Source organism: Aspergillus lentulus (genome assembly GCF_001445615.1).
Source record: "Aspergillus lentulus DNA, contig: Alt12, strain: IFM 54703, whole genome shotgun sequence".
Lineage (NCBI taxonomy): Eukaryota > Fungi > Ascomycota > Eurotiomycetes > Eurotiales > Aspergillaceae > Aspergillus > Aspergillus lentulus.
The window spans coordinates 1,666,567-1,691,710 of record NW_028322115.1 but is presented as its reverse complement, the minus strand read 5'-3'; the positions used below and the strand labels follow the sequence as shown (position 1 = coordinate 1,691,710).

The window sequence follows — 25,144 nt, the reverse complement described above, 5'->3', positions numbered from 1 at the left end:
ACTTGCCACAATGCTCCCTTGCCAGAAAGATGTGAATTGCCTACTTTCATCAAGTCACGGATGGTGGCTTGTTCAGCAACATATGATGGTGCATCTACCAGTCTCAGTTGGCAACGACGCTCACATGATTTTCAATGTCAGCGCTATCTCAACAAAACATCCCACCCTGATCGCGAGACTAATTTTTTGTATTGCAATCTACATTCAGCAGCTCCCAGCTGACATGGATATGCAAACAATCCAGACTATAACATCACTCCGAGAAATGATGAGCAGTATTGTTGAGTTCCTAAATCAAATGGTCACCTCTGATGACGAGATTGGAAATTTTCAAGGGGTCGAATGTCTGCCCCTCCAGGGAATATACGAGGTTAATGCGGGTAACCTTCTGAGATCATGGCTTTGCTATCGAAAGGCCATCACGTATACTGACCGAGTCCTTTCGAGTCTATGAAGACACATTCAGTAACGCGGGAACGGCGACAGTGAGAGCACGGCAAACCCTCTGATGCTGCATCACACCGCACCCTGGAGCGTTGTCTTTTCGGCTTACGAATTATCCTATCAGGGAAAGCAACGGTAGGCGTCCCATTACTGTTGTGTAAGGCATTGGTCTGATCTCGGTGAAGGATGCCTGTTCCGACAGTATCACGATGGCTACTAATGGTATCTGGCAGGTTCAGGCGAGTCCAGTTCAGGAACAGGGGGAACAGCCTCAACATTTAGATACTGCTCAGAAAGTAAATCTGAGGCAGTCAGTGTGGATGGAAACGGAAAATCAAACGTGAATCCACAGGACGGGGAATTCCACAATTTGCCGAGACCAACTATTGCGGATGGCAATAGATTTGACTCTTGAGTTCCTGGCAGACTTGTATGGGGAGGCTTGTGAAAGGATTGAAGTTTCCAACTTCTAACCCTCTTAATTAGGAGTCAGGTCTTCTCGGTCCGTCGGAAGCCGCAAAACTCGAAGCGCTGACAAGTGGAGTAACGTTGATCATTGAAGGCTAGTGCGTGTTATAATATTACGCCAGATGTTATTTAGAAGGTGGACATCGTCACAGGGGATAGTCCCGGAGGTTTAATGGGGTTACTATCGGATTTAAAGGTTAAAATTATAGAGATTACAGGGAGATCGTACGGAGCGGTGTAAAAACACTTGTTCCTTCTCATCTCACCTTACATTGGCCATCTAATGGTGCGTTCATTGTGCCAGAATTCTAGTTCTTGTAAACTTTGAACACTTTTTCCATCCCTACTATGCAGATTTTGCCGTCACCAGGGTCAACATCGTAATTTGCCTCACCGTCCACCACTGTCAGCTCAGGAAATGGCGTGGGAGCCTTGGCGAGGTCCTGTTGACAACAAGTTCTAACTGAACAACCTTCCGTCGCTACTATCGATCAGAGCTCCGGTGGCGGATCTGTCCTTCGAGTAGATGTAAGCCTGTGCCACATCCTCCGCCTTTCCCAGTTCCTCCGTCAATAACTGTCTCCTCCACCTTTCCCACCCTGACGCAGGCAGTCTCTCTAAGAGTGGTGTCGTCATCGCTCCAGGAGCCACGACGTTGACTCTGATGGGGGCCAAACCCATTCCCATATCGACATGCCTTCGTTAGCTGCTGTGTGGGCCGCAAGGACAGTCCAATGTTGCGCCGGTCTCCGCGCAATGTCGTTACACTCGCTACACTGAGGTGGTGCCCAGCAGCGAGGTTGTTCCTCGCCTTCAGCCGGATGGGCTGGCTGGATTCGAAGCACTTTCATGCACTCTTATTCCAAACCTCTTAATATCTGATAGCTACAATTACCAAAAGTAGATGTAGTTCATGTTGGTTTAAGATATATGGATTAGGAGCTTGTATTCAATAAAAATATGACTGTTCCTGCTTCTATTTGATCCCTGGAAATGCTTAGGTGTCAAGATTCTTCAGTAAACGCGCTGAAGAATGCCCTTTTATTTAGAATATACTCCGTAAATGTTTGGCATTTCGGTCTTGTTAATAGCTTAGATGAGATTTAGTTTGAAGGGAGCAGTCAGTCAGTGCACTGTCGGTCACCTGATCTCGTATAGCGAGATATAAAAACTCAAGCCCGGTGCTTCCCGTCACAGACCACTGGCCAAGGTTCGAATATTTCCTGGTTTTGGAAGCTAAGAAGCTTACGCTCTGGGTGGCAGTTTGTGACAAAGTATTAGAATCATCGCCACAGTGCCGATGGAATACACTCAAGACGTCTCCCCAGACATTCTTCCTTCCCCGTTGTTTCGATACCCCTCAAACCATCTCACCGGCGAAGGTCTGCTTGCTACTGGTGCCACGCCGACTCCTCTGATACATAATGTACCAAAGGCTCCAAGCCCACAGCTACGGATGGGCCGTTTGAAACGGCCCCATACAAAATCTCGCCGGGGATGCTTTAACTGCAAGACGCGGAGAGTCAAGGTACGCAAGTTAGCGGACAGCCTCTCCACACCACTGAAACTGAGCAAGGAGTAACAGTGTCAAGAAACAAAACCGGCATGTTTGAACTGTCTACGCAGAGACCAAGACTGTGTCTACCCAGGCAAAGGAGACGGGATATGGCGACTAGTGAAGGCTGGTCAGAAACAGCATCCGATACCAAGGTTATCACCAACCCCTTCGGCATCTCCGCGAATTGGCACGGCCCCTTTCACCAGTGACGATCTGCGCTTTTGGCATCATTTTCTTGCCGATGCACGACCGGGTCTTCCACTGGGAGATGAGGGCACCTGGTCGTCGGAGATACCAGCGTTTGCCCACGATGTACGCTGCTACTCACCCCACCCCGCGAGCCGCAAACTGTAAATATTGTGGCTGATCCCGTTGACTCATGTACAGTGTCCCCATCTCCTCCATGCGTTACTCTCCCTTGGAGCATCATACTGCTGTCTAACCACCTCACAACGGTACAAATACGCCCCTCTTGCTATCGCGCACCGGGGCAAAGCTCTCAAAGCCCTCGGCGCCATTCTTGCTAAAGGCGACGACTGCACTATGACTGAAATGGACAGTGCTCTAGCAACATGCTACGCATTGACCTTCCAAGCTCGCCAAATGAGCGATGGTGTCATCGACTTTGCCGTCATGGTGCGCGGCTGCAGCATCATAACGAACTGGTATGTCCGACAAAGCCGAAAAAGCAATATCTTCAGTTGTCTACAGTCCCAAGAACAGATGATGCAAGCGACGACCCTACCATGGGAGCCACACACCTTGAAGGACGCGGATACGATAGCGGCATGCATTGCAGCTCTAGACAGGCTGCAGCCGCTTCTGGAGACGAGTACGCATTGGACATTCTATAACACACTACGACTGTCATACGAGTCATTACTTATCTCTTACCGACACGCATTTATACAGCTCACAATGATCTATGTCGCATGGTCATGCATGGATAGCTCAGAGTTTCATAGATTCGTTGCATCCGCAAATCATATCTCACGGGCACTATTCATGCATTATATCACTATTGATTCCTTCATGCGACCGGTGTATGCGAAGCTTAACCTCACTAAGAACCGCAAGTCCAGCGGAGGGCACTTCCTGATCTATCGATGGGCAGAGGATATATATGAAGGATTACCAGAGTCCATTCAGGGATTGGTCTACGATCAATTCCAATATCTTGCCCTAGATTTGATCCCAGATATTGCTGTTCACAGAGCATATTTTCCGCAATGGAATCATGAGCTCGCGAGGTTCGTCTCATTGCTGCGCAAGCGACTACCAAGGAATCTTTTGGAATTACATGATATAGAATAGGAATGAAGAAGGGTGAATCATCACAAAGTTGAGAGTCCCGTATCCAACACCGTAACCTGGTCGCGTTAAATCTACCTGGCTCAGGACTACACGCCTGCAAGACTTCGGTAATATTTGAGAGCTATTAACAAGATTATGAGCGCTACCTTGTGGACGTGGATCGCCGTTCGCCATTATTTCGCCTTTGCTTGAACATACAAGCGTAGTGCAAGTTGTAACCGAACGTGTAGTTATTAGTCCATGTGTGCGGGAAAATGGGAGCACAGTCAGGATGCAGCTGACGCAATCTTCAAGGGCAACAAGCTAGATAACTCGAAGCCAGCATAGATAATATCGAATTAGATGCATAAGATCTTGACACCTACATGAAGTAGCTCCTACCTGAGGGAGCCAATGAGTCTGTCTGACCAATGGTCTGAGAGTCACAGCAACCTCGTTTAGTTGACGAATCAGCGCAACGATGAATGCGAGACAGCTCGGTTAGGCTGGAGTCCGTCAATCATTGCTTGAAATGGAATACGAATAATGCGAGTCGGATACAAATGTGACTTTCAGATATTGACGCATACAGGTGAACAATAAACAGAAGTCTCAATGTAATATCAGGCTCCTCTCCCTCTATAAAGTTCGCAAAATGTCCCTCTCAGTGACTCTCAAGTTGCCTATCCATCACCGAAGCAGTAGAAAATGTTGATCTTTGGCTCACTCCTTATCTTCTCTGTGTCAGTCTCGGCATCAGAACTTACCTCTTCTGCGAACATTGGCACCAGCTTTGGGCGGAGTCAACTACCTCTGCTGAGTCTTCCATATGGAAGGTGGCGAGCTCATCATTACAATGATGAGGCAGATGTAAGTCCTCTATCCGTCCAACTACCATCTTGGGCACTAATAATACAGGTTTATGTATTTCGCAATATCCGCTACGCTGCTCCTCCATTGGGTGAACTACGCTGGTCTAAACCGGCACCCCCAGAATTCATTCCTGGCGTTCAAGACGGCTCATATGGCCATAACTGCATTCCTGCTCCAATTCCGGACAACTTTTTTATGCCAGGATCCGAAAATCTCACCAAGGATGCTGCCGAGGGTAAGGTTCTGCACCCTGAGTAATAACCAGCCAGCTCACACTCAGCGTGCTAGACTGTCTTTTTCTCGACGTTTACGTACCCGGGAAAGTGTTGAGACAACGTCAACGCTTAGTTCCAGTGATTGTTTGGATCCATGGTGGAGCGTAGGTCACACTGTCGACCTCTCGCTATTATAATTTATTCTGAAACTCATGCTGTTCCATAGGTATGTTACAGGTTCCAAAGACCAGGCAATAGGAATGGGATACTACGAGGGCACATCTTTCATCAAGCAGGCAGATCACGACCTGATTTTTGTAACTATTAACTACCGCCTGGGAGGTTTTGGCTTCCTTGCTGGGGAGCCTCTGCGCGCCCACGGAGTTTTCAATGCCGGTCTGCATGATCAGCGCGCCGCTCTTACCTGGGTGCAGTCATACATACATCTCCTTGGCGGCGATCCTGACAATGTCTCTGCCTGGGGCCAGTCTGCTGGCGCCGGTTCTCTGATTTATCACCTGACCGCAGAAAGCGGGAACCTTGATCCTTTATTCAAGAGGGTAATACTGCAGAGTCCCTTTTTTGGAACCAACGCAGACCCTCGAGTGAATTACAGGCGATTCAGAGACTTTGCAGCGGCTGCGGATTGCCCAACTGAAGGAGAAGATGCGCTTCGCTGCTTGCGTTTGGCAAATAGCACTGTTCTCAAGAAGGCAAATGAAGAGGTGTATCTTGGTGAATCGTCACCCGTGCCAGATGGGGCATACATTCGAAACCCTGCTCTGTTTGAGTACGCTATTGGTAAGTATTCAATATCATGCATGACTCCCGCCACCTAAAACAAACAAAAAAGGGGATTAAAAAGAAAAATGACGAGAAAGGGTCAAGCTCCAGAAGAAGCTAAGAATAGCCACAGGAAACACCTGGAAAAATGTCGACTCAGTTCTTGTTAGCCACGTCTTGGACGAAGGGAGCCTCTTCCTCCCCGACCCTGTTCCCGAGGGCCAGCTACGATCCTTTATCTCCAGAAACTTACCACCGAATTCTACAGAGCAAACTATGAAAATAACGGGCCTCTTTGAATCTCTGTACGCCAACTCGACTAAGAAGGAAATGCTCTCTGCATTATATACCAACCTTCTCTCTACCTGCAACCTACGCGCTGTTCTAAAAGCCTATCCAAAGCGCGCCTGGGCGTTTCAATACAGTTTTCTCGACGGCCGTTTGAATGGGAAGCATGGAAGTGATATGCCTGCGACATGGTATAATCCGAAGCTCCAGACCTATATAGAACCGCTATTTGCGCAATTCCAGCGGTATCTAACTAACCATGCGCGGACTGGAAATCCGAATGCACCTTGTGACAAAGCCTATGGGTTGAAGTTCTGGCCTGAGGTTGTGGGGCTGGAGGATGAGATGCCAGGAAACATTTTCAATATGACCAACTGGGGCTTTGACATTACACGGGACAATCAGATGTCAAAAATCGTTTGCGACACTTGGACCGAGGCGCTCGTGGCTGCCATCGAGTCGAAACGCTGATGCTGCCTTGAAGTGGACTTGGTTCTTCTACAGTTTTATTTGTTGGCGGACTTCTCTCTTCCCTGGTTGTAGATTGAATTGAGCGTCAAACTCACTGAATTTGCTCAACCTTGATAAGGTTGAGCACACCCTTCCTGAGAACTAACTGGACCGCGCAAAATATCCAAGTGTAAATATGTAGATCAGCCCTGTGAAGGAAGGTCTCAGGTAGGTCTGTTTGTTCAGGCACAAGTATCGAATCATCAGTGGTTCTGTCAACTCACATCCCGGGTTTTGGTGCAAACGGCTTGGTCATAAATCGTGCTCAAGACTAATTGAAAAGACAACAGCCATTAACGCCATAGGCCGACGCAGTTTGGGGTAGAAAAAGCCTCTCCCTTGTGACATTTTCAGCAGGGCGAGCTTTTTATTCAGTAATAATGTAGACCTGGGAAGTAATTAAAGCCAATCATATGCACGCATCATACACCTTGTCAAGAGTATCACTCTTAGTGATGTGGATATTGATTGACCCTACTGGAATGTGCTCTACAGAACTTGTCAAATGGTGTGACAACAGACTGATTAGACAATCTGTTAATAGATTATCCATTTTCTACACCACGCAACCAGCTAACTGCTGGGATATAAACCTCCCTGGTATCTCCCATTAGAGTGAGCGTAATCCGATGATTGAGGAGGGCGGTTGCATTATTCAATGGCATGCATATTCTTGAAACATTGTTTGCTACACTGTCATCTTAATCAAATCGACTTCATCTTGCAAACAAGTTATTACCCAACTAGTTTCTTGACCATATGCCAAGGCAATGCCAGGTTAACCAAACATGTATCGGCTGCTGTGTTCAGTGTCAGGAGAGGTAGCCTGTACCGGTGGCTGACAAAATTTGATGCTGATTTCAAGTCTCCAATGGTAACTCACGGACGGCACCACTCAAATAGTAAAGGCTGTATAGTAGCAGTACACCGTATATAGGCATTTGAAACTGCCCAGGCCGTATAATCTGGGGCTCAGATGGCTGCCTTGTGCTCCTTCACTTTTCCGCTAATCTTCACGTCTAGAGACAATGTCATCTCACATGACGGGCAAGGGGAGGTCTGGGTTCGCAGCCAATGTCTGTTCTAAGGCGACCATTCGTAATGTTGATATTTGCTGTCATGGGCTGGCTGTGGAAACCTGTCATATTTCCCCGTGAGGATATTAAGAAGGCCACTGAGATGAGACAGCTAGCATAAAACCCCAGCCTGCCCGGCCTTTGATGGAGGAACCTATTTATCACATGCGACTTTTTCTAGTTAAACACGGAACTTCACACTCTGGGATCCTGCAGAATAACACAACATTCTTTGACGCTAGAGCAGAAGGAACAGGATGGGTTATCTGAATGGCACGATATACTGCTTCAAATGCCTTCAAACAAGTAACTCAGCTACTCCAAAAGCGAAGAATTGATGTTCCTGCACCTAAGTTGTTGGAGAGGCCTCTACAAAGGTAAATCAACAAAAGCAGATCCGGCCATATTTACAATAATCCTAGTTCCGTTGGGAGCCTTAGCGATCGGCAACAATGCATAATGGGACCGCGCTGCTAAGCTATATGTATACATTGCACCAGTATAGTGCTATTGAAAGAGGATACGTCAGCAGGACAGGGGCTGAGCGGGCTCACTGGATGTGCAGTATTGAAGCTCAGCTGAACCGCCTGAAGAGGGTGAAGAAAAGGCAACAATGGCATACATATACTGAAGCAAAAATAGGTGAGCAAAAACATACAACAGCCGGGATTCGCTGGTGGTCACCCACCCAACTACTAACCGGCCGGCGTGTGGCTTAAGTACGGCTGAGCGGACGGGAAGCCCTGTTTTCCACACCCTATGGTCGTATGTACTAGGTTGATGATTTTCAGGGTTTATATACAAGGTGGAACATGATAATAGTGAGCCGGCTGCAGTTGCTATGGCAGTAGACTTGGACTTAAACTGGAAAGTGATATAGACTTCATGGGCCCGTGTGGTTGGAGACCTCCCTCACTGGTTATAATTAGCAAGACAAAAATGACTGAATTCCACAACGCAAGGCGTGTTCCAATTTATCAAAATTATGGACTAGCTCTACCCACAGTTTTGTGCTCCTGGTGGGTGTTAGAGGCCGATAAGTCCGCCATCTGAGAGAGAGTGGGGAAAAAATAAAGTTATTAGGGATCTTAATTGGTATCATCTGAACGGCAAAAAAGAACCTGCCATTTGACATTTTCTATCTGCTAGATCTGGATTGATTTATTTGATTCCGATCTTTGACACAATTGTTGTTGATCATACGATCCATCAACGGCTAAGTGGCGTAGAATACATACGACAATTGGGCTCGGCATTCCGCTCCGCTGTAGATGAACATCAATCATATTTGCGGACTACAACTCAATCCAGGACTCGGACCTCAGGAGTTTCAAACTCTCTTGAATACATGGCGTAGCATTCGAAACAAACATAGTCTTCTGACGAGGTCCAGAATTTGAGAAATGGCTATATATCAGCTTTGGACACCACTACGTTCCCATTTCATCTCTACTGCGACTTTCACAGTTTCACATACAACAAGCAACAGAAACGTTTTCCACACTCAGCATTATGCCGTCTGGTTCTTGTCTCTGTCAGTCAGTACAGTACGAATATAGCGGCGAACCTATCACCAAGATAAGCCTTACCCTATTCCTTGCAGCCGCACCACAATCAACATTAACATGACACAGGCCGTCTGCCACTGTCTCACCTGCCGGAAATTCAGCAGCGGAAGTTCTGTTAATCTTCTAATCCCACAGGATCACTTCCACCTTGTGAAGGGGACCGTAAAGGAACACCATCAGACCCATGAGAGCGGCATGCATCTGACTCTCCACTTCTGTGGGACCTGTGGCTGTTTGCTGTACAAGACAGCTGATCGGAAGGAGTTTGAGGGTGGTGTAATTCTTCTGGCTGGAACGCTGGACGACCCTCACGCTCTGGATGATGCCAAACCCGAGGCGGAGTTATTTGTCAAGGATCGGGCTTCGTGGTGGCCGGCGCTGGATGATGCGAAGCAGTTGCAGGGCTTTGACTGATTGTATCCATGTTTGATTGTCTTGAGTCTTTGAAAGGTCGTTTGAAAAGCTTGAACGGGTAAAATTGTAATAATGTGACTGCTTGTTATGAGCTTGAATAATGTAGGATATCAAGACTATTTTTAGAAGACATGGATAGTCTGTGTAGAATTCTAATATACCTAATGATGAGATCTCTTTGTTTTCGTACTGATGCCTCACAAATACTACAAAAATGAAGGCAAGTATGGATGTGTGCTCAACATGTGATAATCTAGAGCCATCTTTGCAAACAATATACATTACCCAGATGTCGTTGTTCACAGGGAGAAAGAGAAGGATAGAAGCAAGTGGCGCGCAGAAGGGCAGTTGACTTAGAACACCCATAATACACTCGCAAAATAGCCCTTCCTGACGGGTTCAAGTATGGCTGAGCGGACGGAAACACTGTCCTGAGCTCTAGGTGCTAGATATACTCTAAAAACTCAGCCGTTGCACTACTACCGAAAAACATACAGCTGATTGCCAAGCTATTGTGGACTAAATGAACTTGATAAACCTAGAGATGCTGATCACTATCCTGAGCGGAGCGTTCTGTTATATATTCGTGCGCTTGGATATTCGATTAAGGAGGTTCAATAGCTACATCCTAATCCGCTATCCATAACATAGTACGTGTGTATCTACTGGGTCATCATCGAAGAGAGTACTCTCCTAGAAATACCTCCAGGATAGTAGCTTAGTATTTCTTCCGCTAGGCGTTGTGGCTATGCTAATCAATAGCTATTTTTTGGGGAGTTATCTACGCTGTGGGAGAAAACGGCGCCGAATGGCCGTGGTTAATACTGCTGTCTCGCTATAAACAAAGGTCATTTCTTATCTAGCTACGCTCAACCTCTTACAACTCTGTCTGTTCTAGAACGGCACATCCATGTCATTTACGTCTTCCTCCTCCTCCTCCTTCCCAGCACCTCTGTTCCTGATTTGCTTCTTGGCTATCGCGGAGGCTTGGCCGATCCTAACATCGCACAATTGCAGAGAAACAGATTGTATTGTTGTCACTTGTTCCCGGGGTCGGTTCTGCCGACCAGTGGGTCTCCATGGCCAAGGCTCTTCAGCCCTTGCTGAAAAAAATCCAGATTCAGCGCCGAGTGGGCTACCATGCCGATCCGTTCCCAGCATTCCTGTCGGGCTGCCAGAGTGGAGCATGCTAGACTGGGTTAGTCCACAGGCCTATCTGTGGAATTTTGTTTGTTCTAAACATCCGGGACTGGATGGTATAGCCTCACGGTGCACCAGGCGCTGACAGCCTGACGCGCATCGGCTGATCTGACTCAGCTGTAGATAGACTTATATAATGAAACCTCATACTTGTCCCTTTTCATCTCTGCAGCAAACTATCCTCTGTCTCCAACGTCCCTCATCATGACCTCCCTAAGTCATCTCAAGCAACCCATCGCCCTGCGAACAGAATACATCGCCTTCAGCCCAACAACCATCAGGGTAAAACAGCACATCAACAGCTGGTCCGCAGGTGACTTCACCATCTCCACAGTTTCAGTCCCAAGCGATGACTCCCCGCCGCACTCTCTTCACCGTAGACGGCGACTTCGCCTCCGTCAGCCAGCGGCGGCGCGTCCAAGATGCAACAGGCCTGCCGCTGTTTGAAATCGCGCGGAAGCGACTCGGCGTGACGTGGTTTGTCCATCTACCAGGCAGTAAAGAGAGGGGCGATCCCCACCCAGTAGCCACCGTCGTTCCGCAGTGGCATATGCTCAAGGATAAGTTTGATGTGCACTTCAGCAGTGCGGCTGGTGGGAACGGTGGACGTGAAGAGATTGTTCTCAGTGTGAGGGGTCTGGATATTGGAAGTCGAGGACGCATGAGTACTATGGAGATGCGTTGGTGTTGACCTCCAAGTTGAAGGATATGGTCGCGGTGTATGTACCGGGGAAGAGACCGGAGTGGGAGATTGAGGTTGCGGAAGGGGTGGATCTCTCACTGGTATGCTGGATTTCCTGGCTTGTTTGGCGATGCTGTCGTTGGATATTTCTGACTTGGCATAGGCTGCGATTATTGGGGTGCTTCTGGCCGCTATGCTGTACCAGAGCAGTATGTTGCTGTCTTAATGCTTAGTGGGTTGTGCTAATGTTCATTAGGTGTTACAGGAAAGGCGTCAGAGTCCTTTGGTGAAGGAGATCCTGCGGTTGGGACAAGTGAGAAGGCTTCTTTGATGTAGTTGGCAGATCTGGTGATGTCAAGCTTCTCACACTGCCCGTTACCATAAAATAGGGAACCTAGAATTACAAAAGCTATGAACAGCATCCAGTTGGAACACCTAATATGTTAACTCGTGTAAACAACATAAAGAGACAGAAAGGCAATACAAAAAAGACCGTTCCTGCATTTGTCAAGTTGAGGTGGGATCTTCCACTATTACCAGCCCCTTTGCTACCATCCTATCAATATGGAATTGAAGGTCCAGACCTCCCAAGCGGTATAGAGGGGGTTGTATTACGATCAGGACCGCTTTACCATCCAGCCTAGGGTCATCTTTCTCCACATAGTGGAAGTGATGCAGGTTCAGCGTTGCCGGATGCCAATGGAAGGTGGCCACCTTGTCGAGACCGCGTGTCTCCCACAGTGACCTGTCGGCCCAGCATGTGGTTGCCAGTTCAGCTATACGGCAATAGATGTCAATAATGAGCTGGCTTCGTCGATCAGCTTCTTCCGGGCGGGAGAGTTCACGCAACATGAGGCGCATGGGACCGTCAAGAACACTGGAAACCAGTCGTTCAACCGCGGATCTTCTTGCTTGTTTGCTCCTCTCTCCCAGGACTAGTGCTCCCGGGCCCACAACTGTAGTCTTGCCGTCCCAATTTGCCTGTTCGTTTAACGGAACGATTGAGTTCGCAAGGCGAACTGTGTCACTTCGCCATACTTGGGCCTGAGCTTCATCAACTAGTACATTACGGTCAGTCAGTTTGCTGTGCAGAAGGTGAGCGACCGTACCTGTTCGAAACATTTGATACATGTTCTGTAGTTTTGTCGGAAGCGAGGTGTTTGGTTTGCCCGCGGTGGTGGTGATTTCTTCCTGCTCGTAAAAGTCAAAGTAGAGAAAGGGCTTCATGAAGACATCTTCAAAGAGATGCTTGGTCCAGAGTGTGTGAGCAAAGAGCTGAAGGATGCTCTTCTGAATCTTGGCTGGAAAACGTTTCATCAAAGACTCCCAATCTTCCTGCTTACAGTATCCCTCCAGCGCAGCAATGATGCTCTGCTTCTCACTTGCTGACAGCCTTGCGTCGACAGTATTGACATCTCCGATGGTGTAGTCAACTGTCCAAAAGAATATCTCGTGTTGAAGGCGCTCACAAGTCTTTTCGATGACTCCATCAAAGGCGCCTATCCAACGCACCCGCGATCCTTCTTTCTGCATGGTGAGAGATATTGCGTGATACCTCTCTTGGAGCCTCAGATTTTCAGTTCTTAGATCCCTTATTTGCTGGGCCAAGTCGTAAACCGGTGGTCGTTGGTCGTCTTCGGATTCGCTGCCTGGATGTGCATCCTCTCCGGGGGATTGACTTGACTTGGGGTGATCATCACATGGGGAAATGCCTTTTCTCTTCAGCGGAGGAGATGGATGTGCCTTCTGGTTTAAGCCAGGTTTGTTAGCAGAGAGCCAGACGAGATGATGGGAATAGCAAGCACGGTAATCTGACATACATCAACAGCTGCCTCACCTGGGCCATTAGCGGCTGACGGTGTTGTAGGTACTGTCCCCGTCATCTCTGCGGTCAAAGAGCCCTCTGGCTGGACTGATGGGCCTCTTGCACCGCGCTCCTGTCAGTAAGCAGCAAGCGTAAGCCTCCACACCGTGAAGAAGATTGTCTGGTCAAGTCTAACAGAATGCCGGTATAGGGATCCTTCTTACCTTAAGGGTAGTCATCTTCCATGCAATCCGCTTGCTCTTTCTTGTTGCCATAGGAGTGGATTCTTGCTGAGACGATCAAGGAGAGGGCAAAAGGTGAAGATTTATAACGATTGTTAACCTGCAAGAGTAGTACATGGAATTGTCGAAAGTAAAGAACTAAAGATGAGAATAGACGCGATGGCTGATCAGATGTCAAAGAAACAGGGGAAATGAGAGCAGAGAAGAGCAGATTCTTTGTCTGAAAAGTTCGCTTCCGGACGTCTTGAGACTCTTGACCGGGTGGCTTGGAACGGCTGAAGAAGTTCTTTGTCGCTGCGAAACCATCTTCCCGACTCTTTCTCCCAACAAACAAAGCAAAGTCCACCACACCCGTGGTTTTCTCGTTTTGCTTCAATCATGATTCACTTTCTTTGTCCATGGATGAGTTGCAGTTCAGCGAGGTCTCGGGGTATCTGACACAGCCTCAAGACCTTGCTGGAACTTTTCTTGGCAGTGATTTGAGACCTTGCTGAACTGCATGCCCATCAATGGAGAGAGAAAAAAAAAAAAAGGCCGGCTCGGTCTGTCTCACAAGTCTCAATGCCCAAAGACATGATTGAGTTTTCTTGGAAGGATCAAGCCTGACTGTGACTTTGTGTTGGCTTCAATACGAAACCTCCGACATTCTGTCTCGGACATCAGGTGTTGCCAGCTCTGGACTCTCTTCGCCAGCTTGACATGGTACGGATTCCTTGAAGCAATTTTTTTCTGTCTGGTCGTTATAATAACTCCAAGTGTTTTATCTCCTAGATGGCGTTGTAAACCAGAATTCTAAGTCGACATCAGAGAGATTGCCATCCAGCTTGTCACAGTCTATTTGCGCACCTATCACCTATTTACAATGAATCCAAAAGGCAAACTCGTTGTCGGTGTCGACTACGGCACCACCTTCACAGGTATACTATTCTCAACTCAGAAAATATGCTTGATCTGAATCTAACCACACAAAATAGGCGTCAGCTATGCGTTTCTAGGGGAAGCTTCTCTGCCGATTATCAACCTTGTTTGCTCCTGGCCCGCTCCATATGGACATGTCACTGGCATCAAAGTCCCATCCAAGATAGCGTATCCTCAAGGTAATTGCGTGATTCAGAAAAACAGTTGGGGATTCCGAATTGAACACGGGGCATCCGCCTTTGCCTGGACCAAGTTACTCTTGGATTCAGGTGTGGATATAACCCACTTCAATGACACGGCTTTGGACGAGGCAACCGCAATGGGAATCATGAAGCTACCTCAGGGAAAGGTTGCCATCCAGGTTGTCACGGAGTTTCTGCGGGAGGTCTATGTGCATACCTGCCGAGAGCTGGAGAAGGGCCTTGTCAAGTTTTGTCCTCCTCTTCGTCTTCGTGATGTGCATATGGAATTCTGGTTTACAACGCCAGCAGTCTGGTCGGATCAGACTCGGTTCGAATACAAGGAGGCTGCTATTCGTGCAGGCTTTGGACCAAGTGATGACAGGCCGGACGATACCATCTGCATGCTTTGCGAGGCCGAAGCCGCCGCACTTGCCGCTTTCGAGACAATGCCACTATGTGGACCCGGAATGCAAATCAAAGTGCGCGGTCCGATCTTCAATGCAAAAGAACCCTAGCTAACCCTGACCGTTTAGCCAGGTGATGGGGTATTGATATGCGACTGTGGCGGTGGCACCGTGGTGAGACAAACGCTCAAGGTTGGAACTACTGGGGCGCGGCTGACATGACCTAGGACGTGACAAGTTATCTGATCTCGGAGGTCTCTCCCAAGTTGTTGTTCGATGAATTAACTTCGGCCGTTGGTAAGTCCTCTTCCCTTAGGCCTATTGGGTGGAATGACGACGCTGAAAGTGAGCAGGTGGTATGTGCGGTGCCACAGCCATCGACCGCAATTTCTATCTTTTTATGTCCGAGAGATTTGGGGCGGCGTTCAAGGACTTGCCTTTTACACAAAAGGCCCCAGGCAGCAAGTTCATGGACAATTTTCAGGTGATTAAGGAGACATTCTGCTGTTCAGCTGTGGACAGGGTCTATCGACTTCCCCTGGCCATGGCCCTCAACAACCCCAACCCCACGTTCTTTGACGCAGAAAATCAACTCGTTTTGCTTTCCAGGTATGCAATTCCAGAGTTGGCGACATACCTGGAGAGGGGCTGACTGCTCGTGACAGCAACGACCTCCGTGGAATATTCGATCCGGTGCTCCGCCAGATTACGCAGCTAATACACCGCCAGATTGAAAGCGCCAACCAGGAGATTGGCCGCTTCGTCATCAATGTACAGTCCCTGGTATTGGAGTGAAGGGCTCAGAGCTGATTGAGATCCAGAAAATTGTGTTAGTCGGCGGCTTTAGCCAGTCCGCATACCTACGGGAAAGGATCTCGGGAACCTTTGCCGTCGATGGCAAGCTGGCCATACTCACTCCAGCAGACCCGTATGTGTCAGAAATGGTCTCCCGCTGACAAGGAAGCTAACCGCATAACAGGCAAGCAATGGTCATGCGCGGCGCAGCGATTCGCGGACTCGGAGGGCCTCAGCCCACCACGAGAAAATGCCGAAGCCATTACGGCTTCGAGCGTTCTCTTTCGGTCAAGGGTGCCGGAACGGTCCCTGGATTTGCTACCTGGGTCCTTGCCAAGGTGAGTTCTAGCATCTGTCCGCGAGAAGCTACATGGGGCCAAGTGTTTCTTACATTGCGAAGGGGGAGAGATATGCCCCGAATCACACGACGACGCAAGACTTGGTGGTCACTCATCGCGCAGGGGATTCACTGATGAAGATCAGTAACCTCTACGGCTATAATGATGTGAACCCCCCACAACGAGTTGATCACCCAGGTGGGTTATTATTCCCAAGTGAATGCGTTGGATGTATTATTGATGCAATCTAGGCGTTTACCTCATTGCACAGATCATGTGTGACTTTGCAAGCGTCGACCTTGCTCAATTCCCACAGTCTCGGACAGGCGCACAAGTGGAGTATCTCTTGGGATATTCCATTGAGGTCACCTTTGGCGCCCAGGGTGACCTCAAGTGCAAGGCTGTCTGTCAGGGTCGAACAGTCGGAGAATCTGCCGTCCACTTTGCCCGAGAGCAATGGTAGGGATCTCTGTCAACGGTGCTTGGTCCATCCATGGTTTAGCGATGTTGCTCATTGATATTCACTCTCAAATGGTAACATATTTCCGAACTGTACACATCAAAGATGCTAGCGATTGTTGTATAGCATCGTTGCATGATATTCCTGTCTGACTCCAGTTCCCATTCAGGGCTTGTCACTCTTTCTCCCGCCCAGCAAACTATATTAGTCTTAGATTCTGCGCGGCAGATGAGGCAGTTGAAGCGTTATCCGTTCGAAAATCGTTATCGTGGCTGTAAACCTTATGGTATAATACTCCTCTGTATCCCCCTAGATACTGTTCATATATTTACAGAACGACCGGCTCCTTTTCATAACCTTCTGGAAGTACAGAAGCAGTGGTGTGTCGGCACAGTATCAGCCACAGGACATGTCCATTTGGCCCAGTGACCCGTTGTCATAGTATGCTATGAAATCACCACCATCCCAAGCAGAAGTAGGAGGAGCAGCTAATCCGATCACTGATGGATGTCAAGCTGATTGCATCTTACAGTACAGTAGGAGGACTGGCCCTCCCACCCAGATCCCCTTCCGGTCTTAGTAGATTCTAATATCTACCGTGGTATGTATGTTGAGTAAGTACTACAGCTCCTTCTACACCTCCTTATATTTAGCTACTAGAGATGAGAGCCTGTGTGACGTGACGATCATTTCTCTTCCTCTTGCCTTATGGGGTTGGCGGTGGTTTGTTTTCAATCGCCACAGTAGGTGTATGAGTAACTATGGAGTTTCGACGCTGGGCTAGTCATATGAGTTTTCATTTGAAGTCAACGCCGAGATACCTAGGAAATAAGTCTTCGCACGGGAGTGAGCAAAGAGTGTCAAGCAATTGTACGAGAAAACGTTCGTTCAAATCGAGACCTCGATCAGTTGCACCTCGCCATCTGCTTTATAGATCATTCCTCATCCAACTTATACTCGCGAATCAAAACATCGGCAGCTGTGGCCCCTGTCACATAAGCAGTAGCCTGGGTATGACCATTCGGCAAAACAGGCACAACGCTCATATCCGCCACACGAAGATTCTCGATTCCAAACACACGGAAATGACTGTCCACCGCCGCATCAGCGACACCGTTCTTACCCATCTTCACGGTACCAGTCATATGCCAACTAGACGAGAGATTATCCTTCCAGAATTGCAGGATGTCCTCGTCGGATTCGGACGCTGGCCCCATGATTGTTGATATGGTATCCTTGGCAAAGGCTTCGTGTTTCGTCAAGTCCCAGAGATGACGGAAGGTCTCGATACAGGCCCGTCTGTCGAAGGGGTGGGAGAGGAACTTGGGATCGAAGAGGAGTGGGTCGTTTGGGTCTGACGATTGTAGTCGGACTTCGCCGGCGGATTGCTCGTTCATCAGGAAGACAAGCATGCACATATAGCTGTAATCCTGGAAGAGGTGTGGGAAGATGAAGTGTGCTGGGAAATGGGTCATGATCTCGTAGTGCGGGATTGTCTCCCGGTTGAGGAAGTCTTGTATGGATCGCGGGAGGGAGTTGAATTCAGCGGACGAGGTTACTTGCTCTGATTTGAACCAGCCGACGCCCAGTTGACAGGCGTACCGGGCCCATGGACCCGTTCCGTCTTTTTCCCATTGTTTCATCGCTGCTGCCATGGCGGCTTGGTCTTGGAAGAAGGTGTTGCGGTCGTTTGTTTCCGGATTCCGGGCTAGGATGATCGGCACGAAGAAGTGGTCGCGCAGTCCCTGGCCGATTGCTGGAAGGTCTTGAATAACCGGGATGTTGAATTTTGCCAGCTCGTTGGCTGGGCCGATGCCCGAGTGCATTAGGATCTTGGGGGTGTCGAGGGCACCAGCTGAGAGGATGATTTCTTTGGCAGCAAGATCTAATCAGACGTCAGGATTGTTTGGAGGAAGTGGTCTGGACAAGACTTACACCTCTTTCTATTGGTCTCAACACCAATAGCCCTCTTGCCCTTTAAAATGATACGCTGCACCGGGCTGTCTGTGATAGTAGAGAGGTTGTCAGGAGCATCAGACAACAAATCCACCGCAGTCGTCCGCAGGCCCTTCTGAGCCGAGTTGATACACAGACCCATTCCTAGGGGGTTGCCTGAATTATGATCCATGTTCCGTTTGAGCCCAGCCTGTTCAAATGCATCCAGAACCAACGGGAGATCATCTTCCCACTCTTTTGCGTACCCAATCTGCAAACCACCCTTGGCGCCATGATCTACAGCCTGGTGTCCACCGTACTTCTGGTCAATAGACCCCGCGAATGTTTCGAGATTCTTGAACCGTGTTCGCATGTTCTTCCACGAGAAGGTTTCATCGCCGACCACAGACGCCCATTCATCATAATCGTCCTCAGCCCCGACGGTGTACACTCCAAAATTGATCGCAGAACATCCGCCTAGTCCTTTGCCTCGGGAATAGTCCAGTTGGCGGCCGTTGCAATGTTCTTGCGGGGTTGTTTTGTAGCCCCAGTTCATTTGCTCTTCCATAAAGGTTGTCCATCGCTTACCGTCGACGCGGAGGGACTTGTCGTCGTTTCGGCCGCCGGCTTCGAGGAGAAGAACGCTGGGGCGTTTGGCAGACTTGGCGAGGAATGTGGCCAGAGTGCATCCAGCCGGGCCGCCTGATCATACAATAAGCTATGCCGGTGACTCTTGCAGAGAGATGCTTACTGACCTCCAACGACAATGAAATCGTACGTCTGCTCTGATGCCATGTTGGACGACATCCGCATGCTGAGAGAGAAAAGCAGACGGTAGACAGTCAATGTCAGCTTTTCCTGCACATCCTTTCTTATATGTAAGCCTAGAGCCCTAGAGACCCGCTTTTGCAGCCTTTCTCGCCCCGCATCAGCGTCAGCGAGAGACTAAGCCAAGACGACAGCTCAACGGACGATTGGCCCAGCTGCATTTGTTCAGAGTGACTACTCCAGCATACTGCATATCCCCTCTGCCTCTGCCGTGTCTACCTACATTAGCCGATCGTTGGTGTAAGAACTAAAGCCTAGCGGGGAAACAACTGATTGCCGCCTTTTCGTCGCGCGACCACGGCTGAGATGAGTGAGTATGCACCATTCAGCCATCTGCCCCTCAATGGATGGGGATAAATAAGTAAAATTCGATCAGTGCTTTCCTTTTCCATTTCTTCTGAGTTGAAGAAACCATTGCCCTCCCAACCTCCCTTGTCTCATGTGGGGTAATTGTGAATCCGTCTGCTCGGCGCGTCGCCTGCGACCAGTGTCATGCCCAAAAGCTGCGTTGCACAGAACCGGAAAACAGCATTGTATGTGTTCGATGCCAGCGATTGAATCGTCAGTGTATCTGGAGTCCTCCATCGCGGAGTGGTCGCCCAGCAAGGGCTACCGTGGAGGGAAAGCTGGCCAAGCGTGGCAGCAACCGTCTAGATAATCCGGGGAAAAGCGTCACAAACGATCTTTAAGTGTTTTAGAATTGACACCACGGAAGGATGGTCCGGAAAGTGCGAGAGAGACTGTTCATACCAGCCAGATTATTCGGCCTACCCCTCCAGTTGTCGAGATGTCTGAGACAGTACCATATCTTCCTCCGTCGGTCGCAGATTGGAACATGTCCGATATTTTCAGCCTTTCAAGTCCGCGGTATACCTCGCGGGAGAACCCCTTCCCTTCTTTGTGGACCTCGGAGAGCACGCCTCCGAGGCCCAAGATTACTGACTACTTTAAATGCCCCCAAATGGCTTGGGATGCGAGGGGATTCAGACCAGAAGCGCTGAGGACACCCCTGCGCCCCCGACAGCGTACCGCAGAGACTAGATTTTTGCAGGACATCGCGCGGAAGCTTGGGAGAGTGAAGAAGGAGCATAGTTAAGGTGTGGATTGGGGAGGGGGAATGAGCTGGCTTATACTGTTGTATAGATCGTTTATCTTGTCTTGGAATCAAGAGATATATGCCCTACTCATCTCTTCCTATTTCAGTCACCTTCCACTCCAATCTGGCCTTTTCCAGCCGCTCCACGTACAACATCCCCAGCGATGCCGGGGTGAGAACCCCCCTCCTAACTTCTTGGCTATCGATCCATTGTCATTTCCGTCTAAAATCGCCAAGAGTGTCAAGGCAGCTTCACTGACGAGAGTTGCGCACACACTATACACATCCGTGTTCATGCGCATGACGCCCACTGCACTGGGCTGGCTCACATCCTCCCCATCCACTGCGACTGTGGTTTTCCACTCCACGAAATGATTACCTTCGGTCACCTGCGGTCCGGTTCCCGGTTTCGGCGACAGCCATTGGAGCAGCCACCGGACTGGTGGAAATGCAACAACACAGAAAATCGCAACCGACATGGCCAGAAACGAGGACCACGCTTGCAGCCTATTCGGTGCCGTGGCATAGCCCTGGAAACTGAATCGTTCGCCGTATCTCTCGGTTATGTGCCCGTATCGCTGTAGAAGCGACCAGGTGCGCATAATCACAGCCTGATCCGCCATGGCCGAAGGGTTGAAGGTGAGATTGCCCAGGAAGCGATCGCGTCGGACTGGGACGACCGGACGGGAATGAGGGTGATGCGGTCCGGAGTCGCGGATACAGGCTGCGCGAGGAGCACTGGCAGCCATCATCTGCCGAATCGAGTACGTCTCCAGACTGGCGAGGATGCTTGCAATTGTGCCCCCGCTGTAACCAGTCCAGGTATGTTGGATTGTGAAGAAGACGGGACCCAGAGGACGGCGCAGCCTGCGTGCCACAAGCAGCGTCATCAGGTCTGGGGGACTGGACTCCACGGCACATTGGGGGACGATCTACGTCAGCGTGTCAGCATCCGCATCTCTTGGTATATGGCTCCGCCGGGCATACAATTGCATTGTTGGCCACGGCCTTGTCGTGCCACTGCGCTGCCAGCTGCTGCGTCCAGACGTGTTCACCAGTGGAATCCACGTAGGCAGTGGAGTTCTCAATACAGGCTACCACGACGGGTGTGCCGTATTTACAAAATGGCTGTACATATCTGCTGTCAGCTTGATTCAGTGCGGGAGCTGAAGGACTTACTCCGACTGTGTTGAGCACCAGACGGGTTTGTGATGCCATGCGCCCAAGATCATCGTCGCTTAGAGTGGCTACCATAATATGAGGCAACTTGCGATGGGATTGGGATTGGTCCAGGGAGTTGACAAGGGCCACCAGCTTCTTCTCACTGCGGCCGGCGACAGCCCATCGGAGGGTCTGCGGACTGTTGGCCCACAGGTACTGCACCACCAGAGACCCTAGGTAGCCGGTGGCGCCATACACAATCAGATCATACGGCCGGTTCATTCTTGCTGAAGTTCAACGAGATAGTAGCGGGAAAGGGGAAAGATGGAATAAGCCATGATGGATGATGTTGTCCCCTCTTGGGCGCAACCCTAACTAACTAACCTCTTTTGGCGAAACCCCGAATGGCATCTCCAGCCAATGACCACTGGTCAGCATCAAGTATAAGACAAATGTGAGATAATTTGCGTGGATAGTCTGGCAAAGCTGATAAAATGGCAGCCCTCGTCTTCCTCCGCTATATGATCCGGTGGCCAATATCTTGCGGCAAAGATCAAGCGAATTTACGTCGGAGATTATTCACTCTGGAGTCTGGACCACCTGTTTATCCCAATCATACACGCACCCTTGCTCAATTGCCCAGTCCTTGACGATTCTGCCCTCAGAATCTCTTATTACTTCGGTATCAGCACCATGCTTCCTGAGAAGATCAATAACACTCTCCCGCGCGTAAGATCCCTGTTCTTGAATGTAAAACGCCAGCGGAGTTACCCCCAGGCGGTCTTGAGTATTCACATCAGCCCCTTTTTTGACCAAGACGGTCAAGACAGCCACTGCGCTGTCAGCATAGGACGCAGGGACCACAGCCAGGAACAGTGGTGTCTATCCTCTTCAGTCGCCCTGCTCTTCAGATGATCAGAGTTAGAAGCGACCAGAGGAGCTCAACGCATCTATTCGCCCGGCCTGGCACGCAGAACGAAAGGGCAGAGCATTACTATTACCCTCTGCTAATGGGTCGGCCTCATTTTCAAGCAGTAATTGTATTGTCTCCAGGGGTGCTCCATATGCCGCAATATGCAGCAGTGACCCCACTGACCCGCCCAGGGGACAGTATGTACTTGAATCATTATACCACCTTTCCAATGGCAGCCGCTCGTTGGTTCGGCTATTCCAGGAGAAGCGGACGATTGCGGATTCCCATTTATTACTGCCTGGGCCAAGACAGATATACCTAGGTGATCGACTACCTGGACATCCGCGCCATAGTCAAGCAGCATCTGGATCGTGTCTAGCCCCTAAGCGGTCAAGAAGGCCGAGTGCAGGATGAGCCTCGTCCAGGGTGAGTCTCTCCTCATCCAGTTCGGATTGGCACAACGGGCGAGCAGAAGGCGAATGACTTGGATCTGGGCCTCCCAGAGCACCGCCTCAGCACGAAGCATCATCTCATGCTCATCCCATAGGCAGTACGCCGCAGCCTACGTCAGCGCGTCGTCGGGGATTTCCTGACGAATTGGGCCGGGGTAGTACCGCAGAAGAATCTTGAGTGATTTTGCATGGCGGTTCCGCAGCCGCATGGCCGACAGCCTGTTCCCATTCGCGGGGCGAGATGTGGTTAGACGGGAGCAGCCGGTCGATGAGCAGCTGGAGCACCTCTACGGCATTCCAGTATGCAGCGGTCATAAACCCAGCGCGAGTCTCTCGGGAGACGGCATGTATCTCCTCCGCGTCCGTAACATCCAGCCGGGTGGGATCTGCGCCGGTCTCGAGCAGGATGCGTGCGATCTGGACCTGTTCTGTTTGTACTGTGCCGCAAGATACAGTGGTGCCATACACATAACAGAATATACATTAGGACCTTTTTCGTCCAAGCTGAAGACTGGATCAATTAAACGCTGCACGATCTCGAGATGGCCGCCGATGGTTGCTTCGTGCAGTGGGTTGCTATCGCGGTACTCCAGGCCTGCTGCCATCACATCCGGATCATTCGGAAGCTGGCTCAGCCCTTTTCCAGTCACCGTTTCCGGCATGATGCAAAATAGAGTTGATTAGCTTTCGCCGCTGCTGTGCTGAGGGATATGACAGAGTGGTTTAACTGACAATCTTGAGTGAACCAAATCGGCAGTCTCAGGGATCTATTGAACTCGGTTAAAAGCGAAGAAACGGGATCTAATGATGATATAGACTAGTCCGCTCAGGTAATGGTGTGGTTCCAACTGTTCCAACTGTGAATGGATAATAAAGGAGGATTTTGGCATAGTTCATTTTTAGATTCCCCGTGACGCACGGGAAAGTAGTATGTAAACTATATGTAAGTGAACGTGAAAAAGGCATGAAAATTACTCCTACTAACCGCTAGCTTGACTCAAGCTACTTGGTCTGGTCTTGGCTGCTCTGCATGTATATGCATAGATCTTGAAGGATTTTAGTCTACCAAAGTACAAGCTTAATTTCTGATCATTCATATGGAGGATGACAGTAATCTCAATTTCCTTCTAATCTATAAATCTGTGTATGAACATGAACTATATACACCTGTCTATGCCCTCACATGCTGATATATGAACCTACAACACCGACACTACCTCACCAGGCTTAAGCCAGCAAACCTTATCACTAATTCCCTCCTCTTCAAACGCCGCACGCAGGTCCTTTCCAAACTGCGTAAAATGATGCCACGACTCATAGTGCATCGGAATCAAGACATCGGCCTTGATATCCCGGAACAGCCGTGCCGCCTGCTTCCCATCCATGGTAATGTTTATAAGCGGACTATTGGGATCCTCCAGGTCAGACGGCACATGCGCATTCCCCAGGTTGAACACCGCCGCGCAGATATGGTATTCATCCGCCATCTTTTTGAGGTCTTCGATGTAGACCGTATCGCCGGAGAAGTAGATTGCCTTGGGGAGGTTATCGCGACCAGTTCCGAAGCCTTCGCCTGTGATGATGAAACCGGTGCATTCGCCGCCGGGGAGATGCTGTGTCGGCGTGCCGATGATCTCAAACTTCTTGCCGGCTATGGTGACGTTGATCCTCTCCCAGGGTTTCAGGCCGTGGACTGCCGGACGGGGAGAAAGGTTCTTTGCGCCGTCAACGGTTGTGAAGACGCGGCGGCCGTCTAGGAGGCGTCGGCCCAGGTCGTCGAGGTTATCGTCATGGTCTTCGTGACTGAGGAGGACGGCGTCGATGACTGGGAGTTGGTCTAGACGGAGGGCAGGGTCGTCGTCGACGAGAAGGTGAATCACTTCGTTGACTGGGAATTTGGTACCGGCAGGGGAGAAAAAGGGATCGGTGAGCATGTTTACGCCGTTGATCTCCAGGATGGCGGTGGCGGTGCCGATATGCGTGATGTTCAAGGTTGGAGTCATTGTGATAGTAAAGTAAGGGCTTTAGATCTCTGTATATACTTGGTCAATACTTTTGATTCTTCTTTCTTCTAGGAGTATGGTTATCTGGGCTTTATATACAAAGGACATGGCGCGAAGAGTACAACTCTTACAATACACACGTAGAAGGATTACTCAGTCTGACAAATGCGATGTAAACAGAAAGAAGTTACATTACTCAGATGTGGATATCAAGAAGTATCTGATGATGGAAGCGTGCAAC

At 49.5% G+C, this 25,144-nt stretch overlaps 8 protein-coding genes and 1 non-coding gene across 9 annotated transcripts; 4 read left to right on the top strand and 5 right to left on the bottom strand.

The window, feature by feature from the left end:
* Positions 1-4,471: 4,471 nt before the first annotated feature.
* On the top strand, positions 4,472-6,393 carry ALT_6482 (lipase 1; the record flags this gene model as incomplete). The annotated part of the gene is made up of 5 exons (XM_033562777.2): positions 4,472-4,633; positions 4,682-4,871; positions 4,925-5,015; positions 5,078-5,652; positions 5,768-6,393. 5 exons carry the CDS (start codon positions 4,472-4,474, stop codon positions 6,391-6,393), a joined length of 1,644 nt encoding a protein of 547 aa, XP_033418668.2.
* Positions 6,394-8,159: 1,766 nt separating this feature from the next.
* On the bottom strand, positions 8,160-8,275 carry ALT_r069. The gene has a single exon (XR_016293768.1). It is a non-coding gene; the product is annotated as an 8S ribosomal RNA (ribosomal RNA).
* Positions 8,276-9,133: 858 nt separating this feature from the next.
* ALT_6481 (GFA family protein) lies at positions 9,134-9,490 on the top strand (the record flags this gene model as incomplete). The annotated part of the gene is made up of 1 exon (XM_033564714.2): positions 9,134-9,490. The coding sequence occupies one exon, from the start codon at positions 9,134-9,136 to the stop codon at positions 9,488-9,490; it is 357 nt and encodes a 118-aa protein (XP_033420605.2).
* A 1,404-nt stretch (positions 9,491-10,894) lies between these two features.
* Positions 10,895-11,708, top strand: ALT_6480 (uncharacterized protein; the record flags this gene model as incomplete). Its single annotated transcript, XM_089600077.1, has 5 exons — positions 10,895-10,972; positions 11,025-11,316; positions 11,367-11,473; positions 11,536-11,581; positions 11,629-11,708. 5 exons carry the CDS (start codon positions 10,895-10,897, stop codon positions 11,706-11,708), a joined length of 603 nt encoding a protein of 200 aa, XP_089455539.1.
* A 171-nt stretch (positions 11,709-11,879) lies between these two features.
* On the bottom strand, positions 11,880-13,451 carry ALT_6479 (uncharacterized protein; the record flags this gene model as incomplete). Its single annotated transcript, XM_033564716.2, has 4 exons — positions 11,880-12,430; positions 12,482-13,118; positions 13,193-13,309; positions 13,401-13,451. The coding sequence occupies 4 exons, from the start codon at positions 13,449-13,451 to the stop codon at positions 11,880-11,882; spliced, it is 1,356 nt and encodes a 451-aa protein (XP_033420607.2).
* Positions 13,452-14,280: 829 nt separating this feature from the next.
* Positions 14,281-16,518, top strand: ALT_6478 (Hsp70 family protein; the record flags this gene model as incomplete). Its single annotated transcript, XM_033564717.2, has 10 exons — positions 14,281-14,335; positions 14,393-14,997; positions 15,052-15,096; positions 15,150-15,219; positions 15,276-15,531; positions 15,588-15,693; positions 15,744-15,850; positions 15,902-16,055; positions 16,118-16,253; positions 16,307-16,518. 10 exons carry the CDS (start codon positions 14,281-14,283, stop codon positions 16,516-16,518), a joined length of 1,746 nt encoding a protein of 581 aa, XP_033420608.2.
* Positions 16,519-17,450: 932 nt separating this feature from the next.
* Positions 17,451-21,817, bottom strand: ALT_6477 (pyranose dehydrogenase; the record flags this gene model as incomplete). The annotated part of the gene is made up of 7 exons (XM_089600076.1): positions 17,451-18,400; positions 18,451-19,152; positions 19,206-19,395; positions 20,050-20,216; positions 20,526-21,306; positions 21,362-21,502; positions 21,554-21,817. The coding sequence occupies 7 exons, from the start codon at positions 21,815-21,817 to the stop codon at positions 17,451-17,453; spliced, it is 3,195 nt and encodes a 1,064-aa protein (XP_089455538.1).
* A 1,013-nt stretch (positions 21,818-22,830) lies between these two features.
* Positions 22,831-23,562, bottom strand: ALT_6476 (uncharacterized protein; the record flags this gene model as incomplete). Its single annotated transcript, XM_033563535.1, has 3 exons — positions 22,831-23,010; positions 23,063-23,323; positions 23,383-23,562. 3 exons carry the CDS (start codon positions 23,560-23,562, stop codon positions 22,831-22,833), a joined length of 621 nt encoding a protein of 206 aa, XP_033419426.1.
* A 537-nt stretch (positions 23,563-24,099) lies between these two features.
* ALT_6475 (MBL fold metallo-hydrolase) lies at positions 24,100-24,903 on the bottom strand (the record flags this gene model as incomplete). Its single annotated transcript, XM_033563534.1, has 1 exon — positions 24,100-24,903. One exon carries the CDS (start codon positions 24,901-24,903, stop codon positions 24,100-24,102), a length of 804 nt encoding a protein of 267 aa, XP_033419425.1.
* Positions 24,904-25,144: the final 241 nt, after the last annotated feature.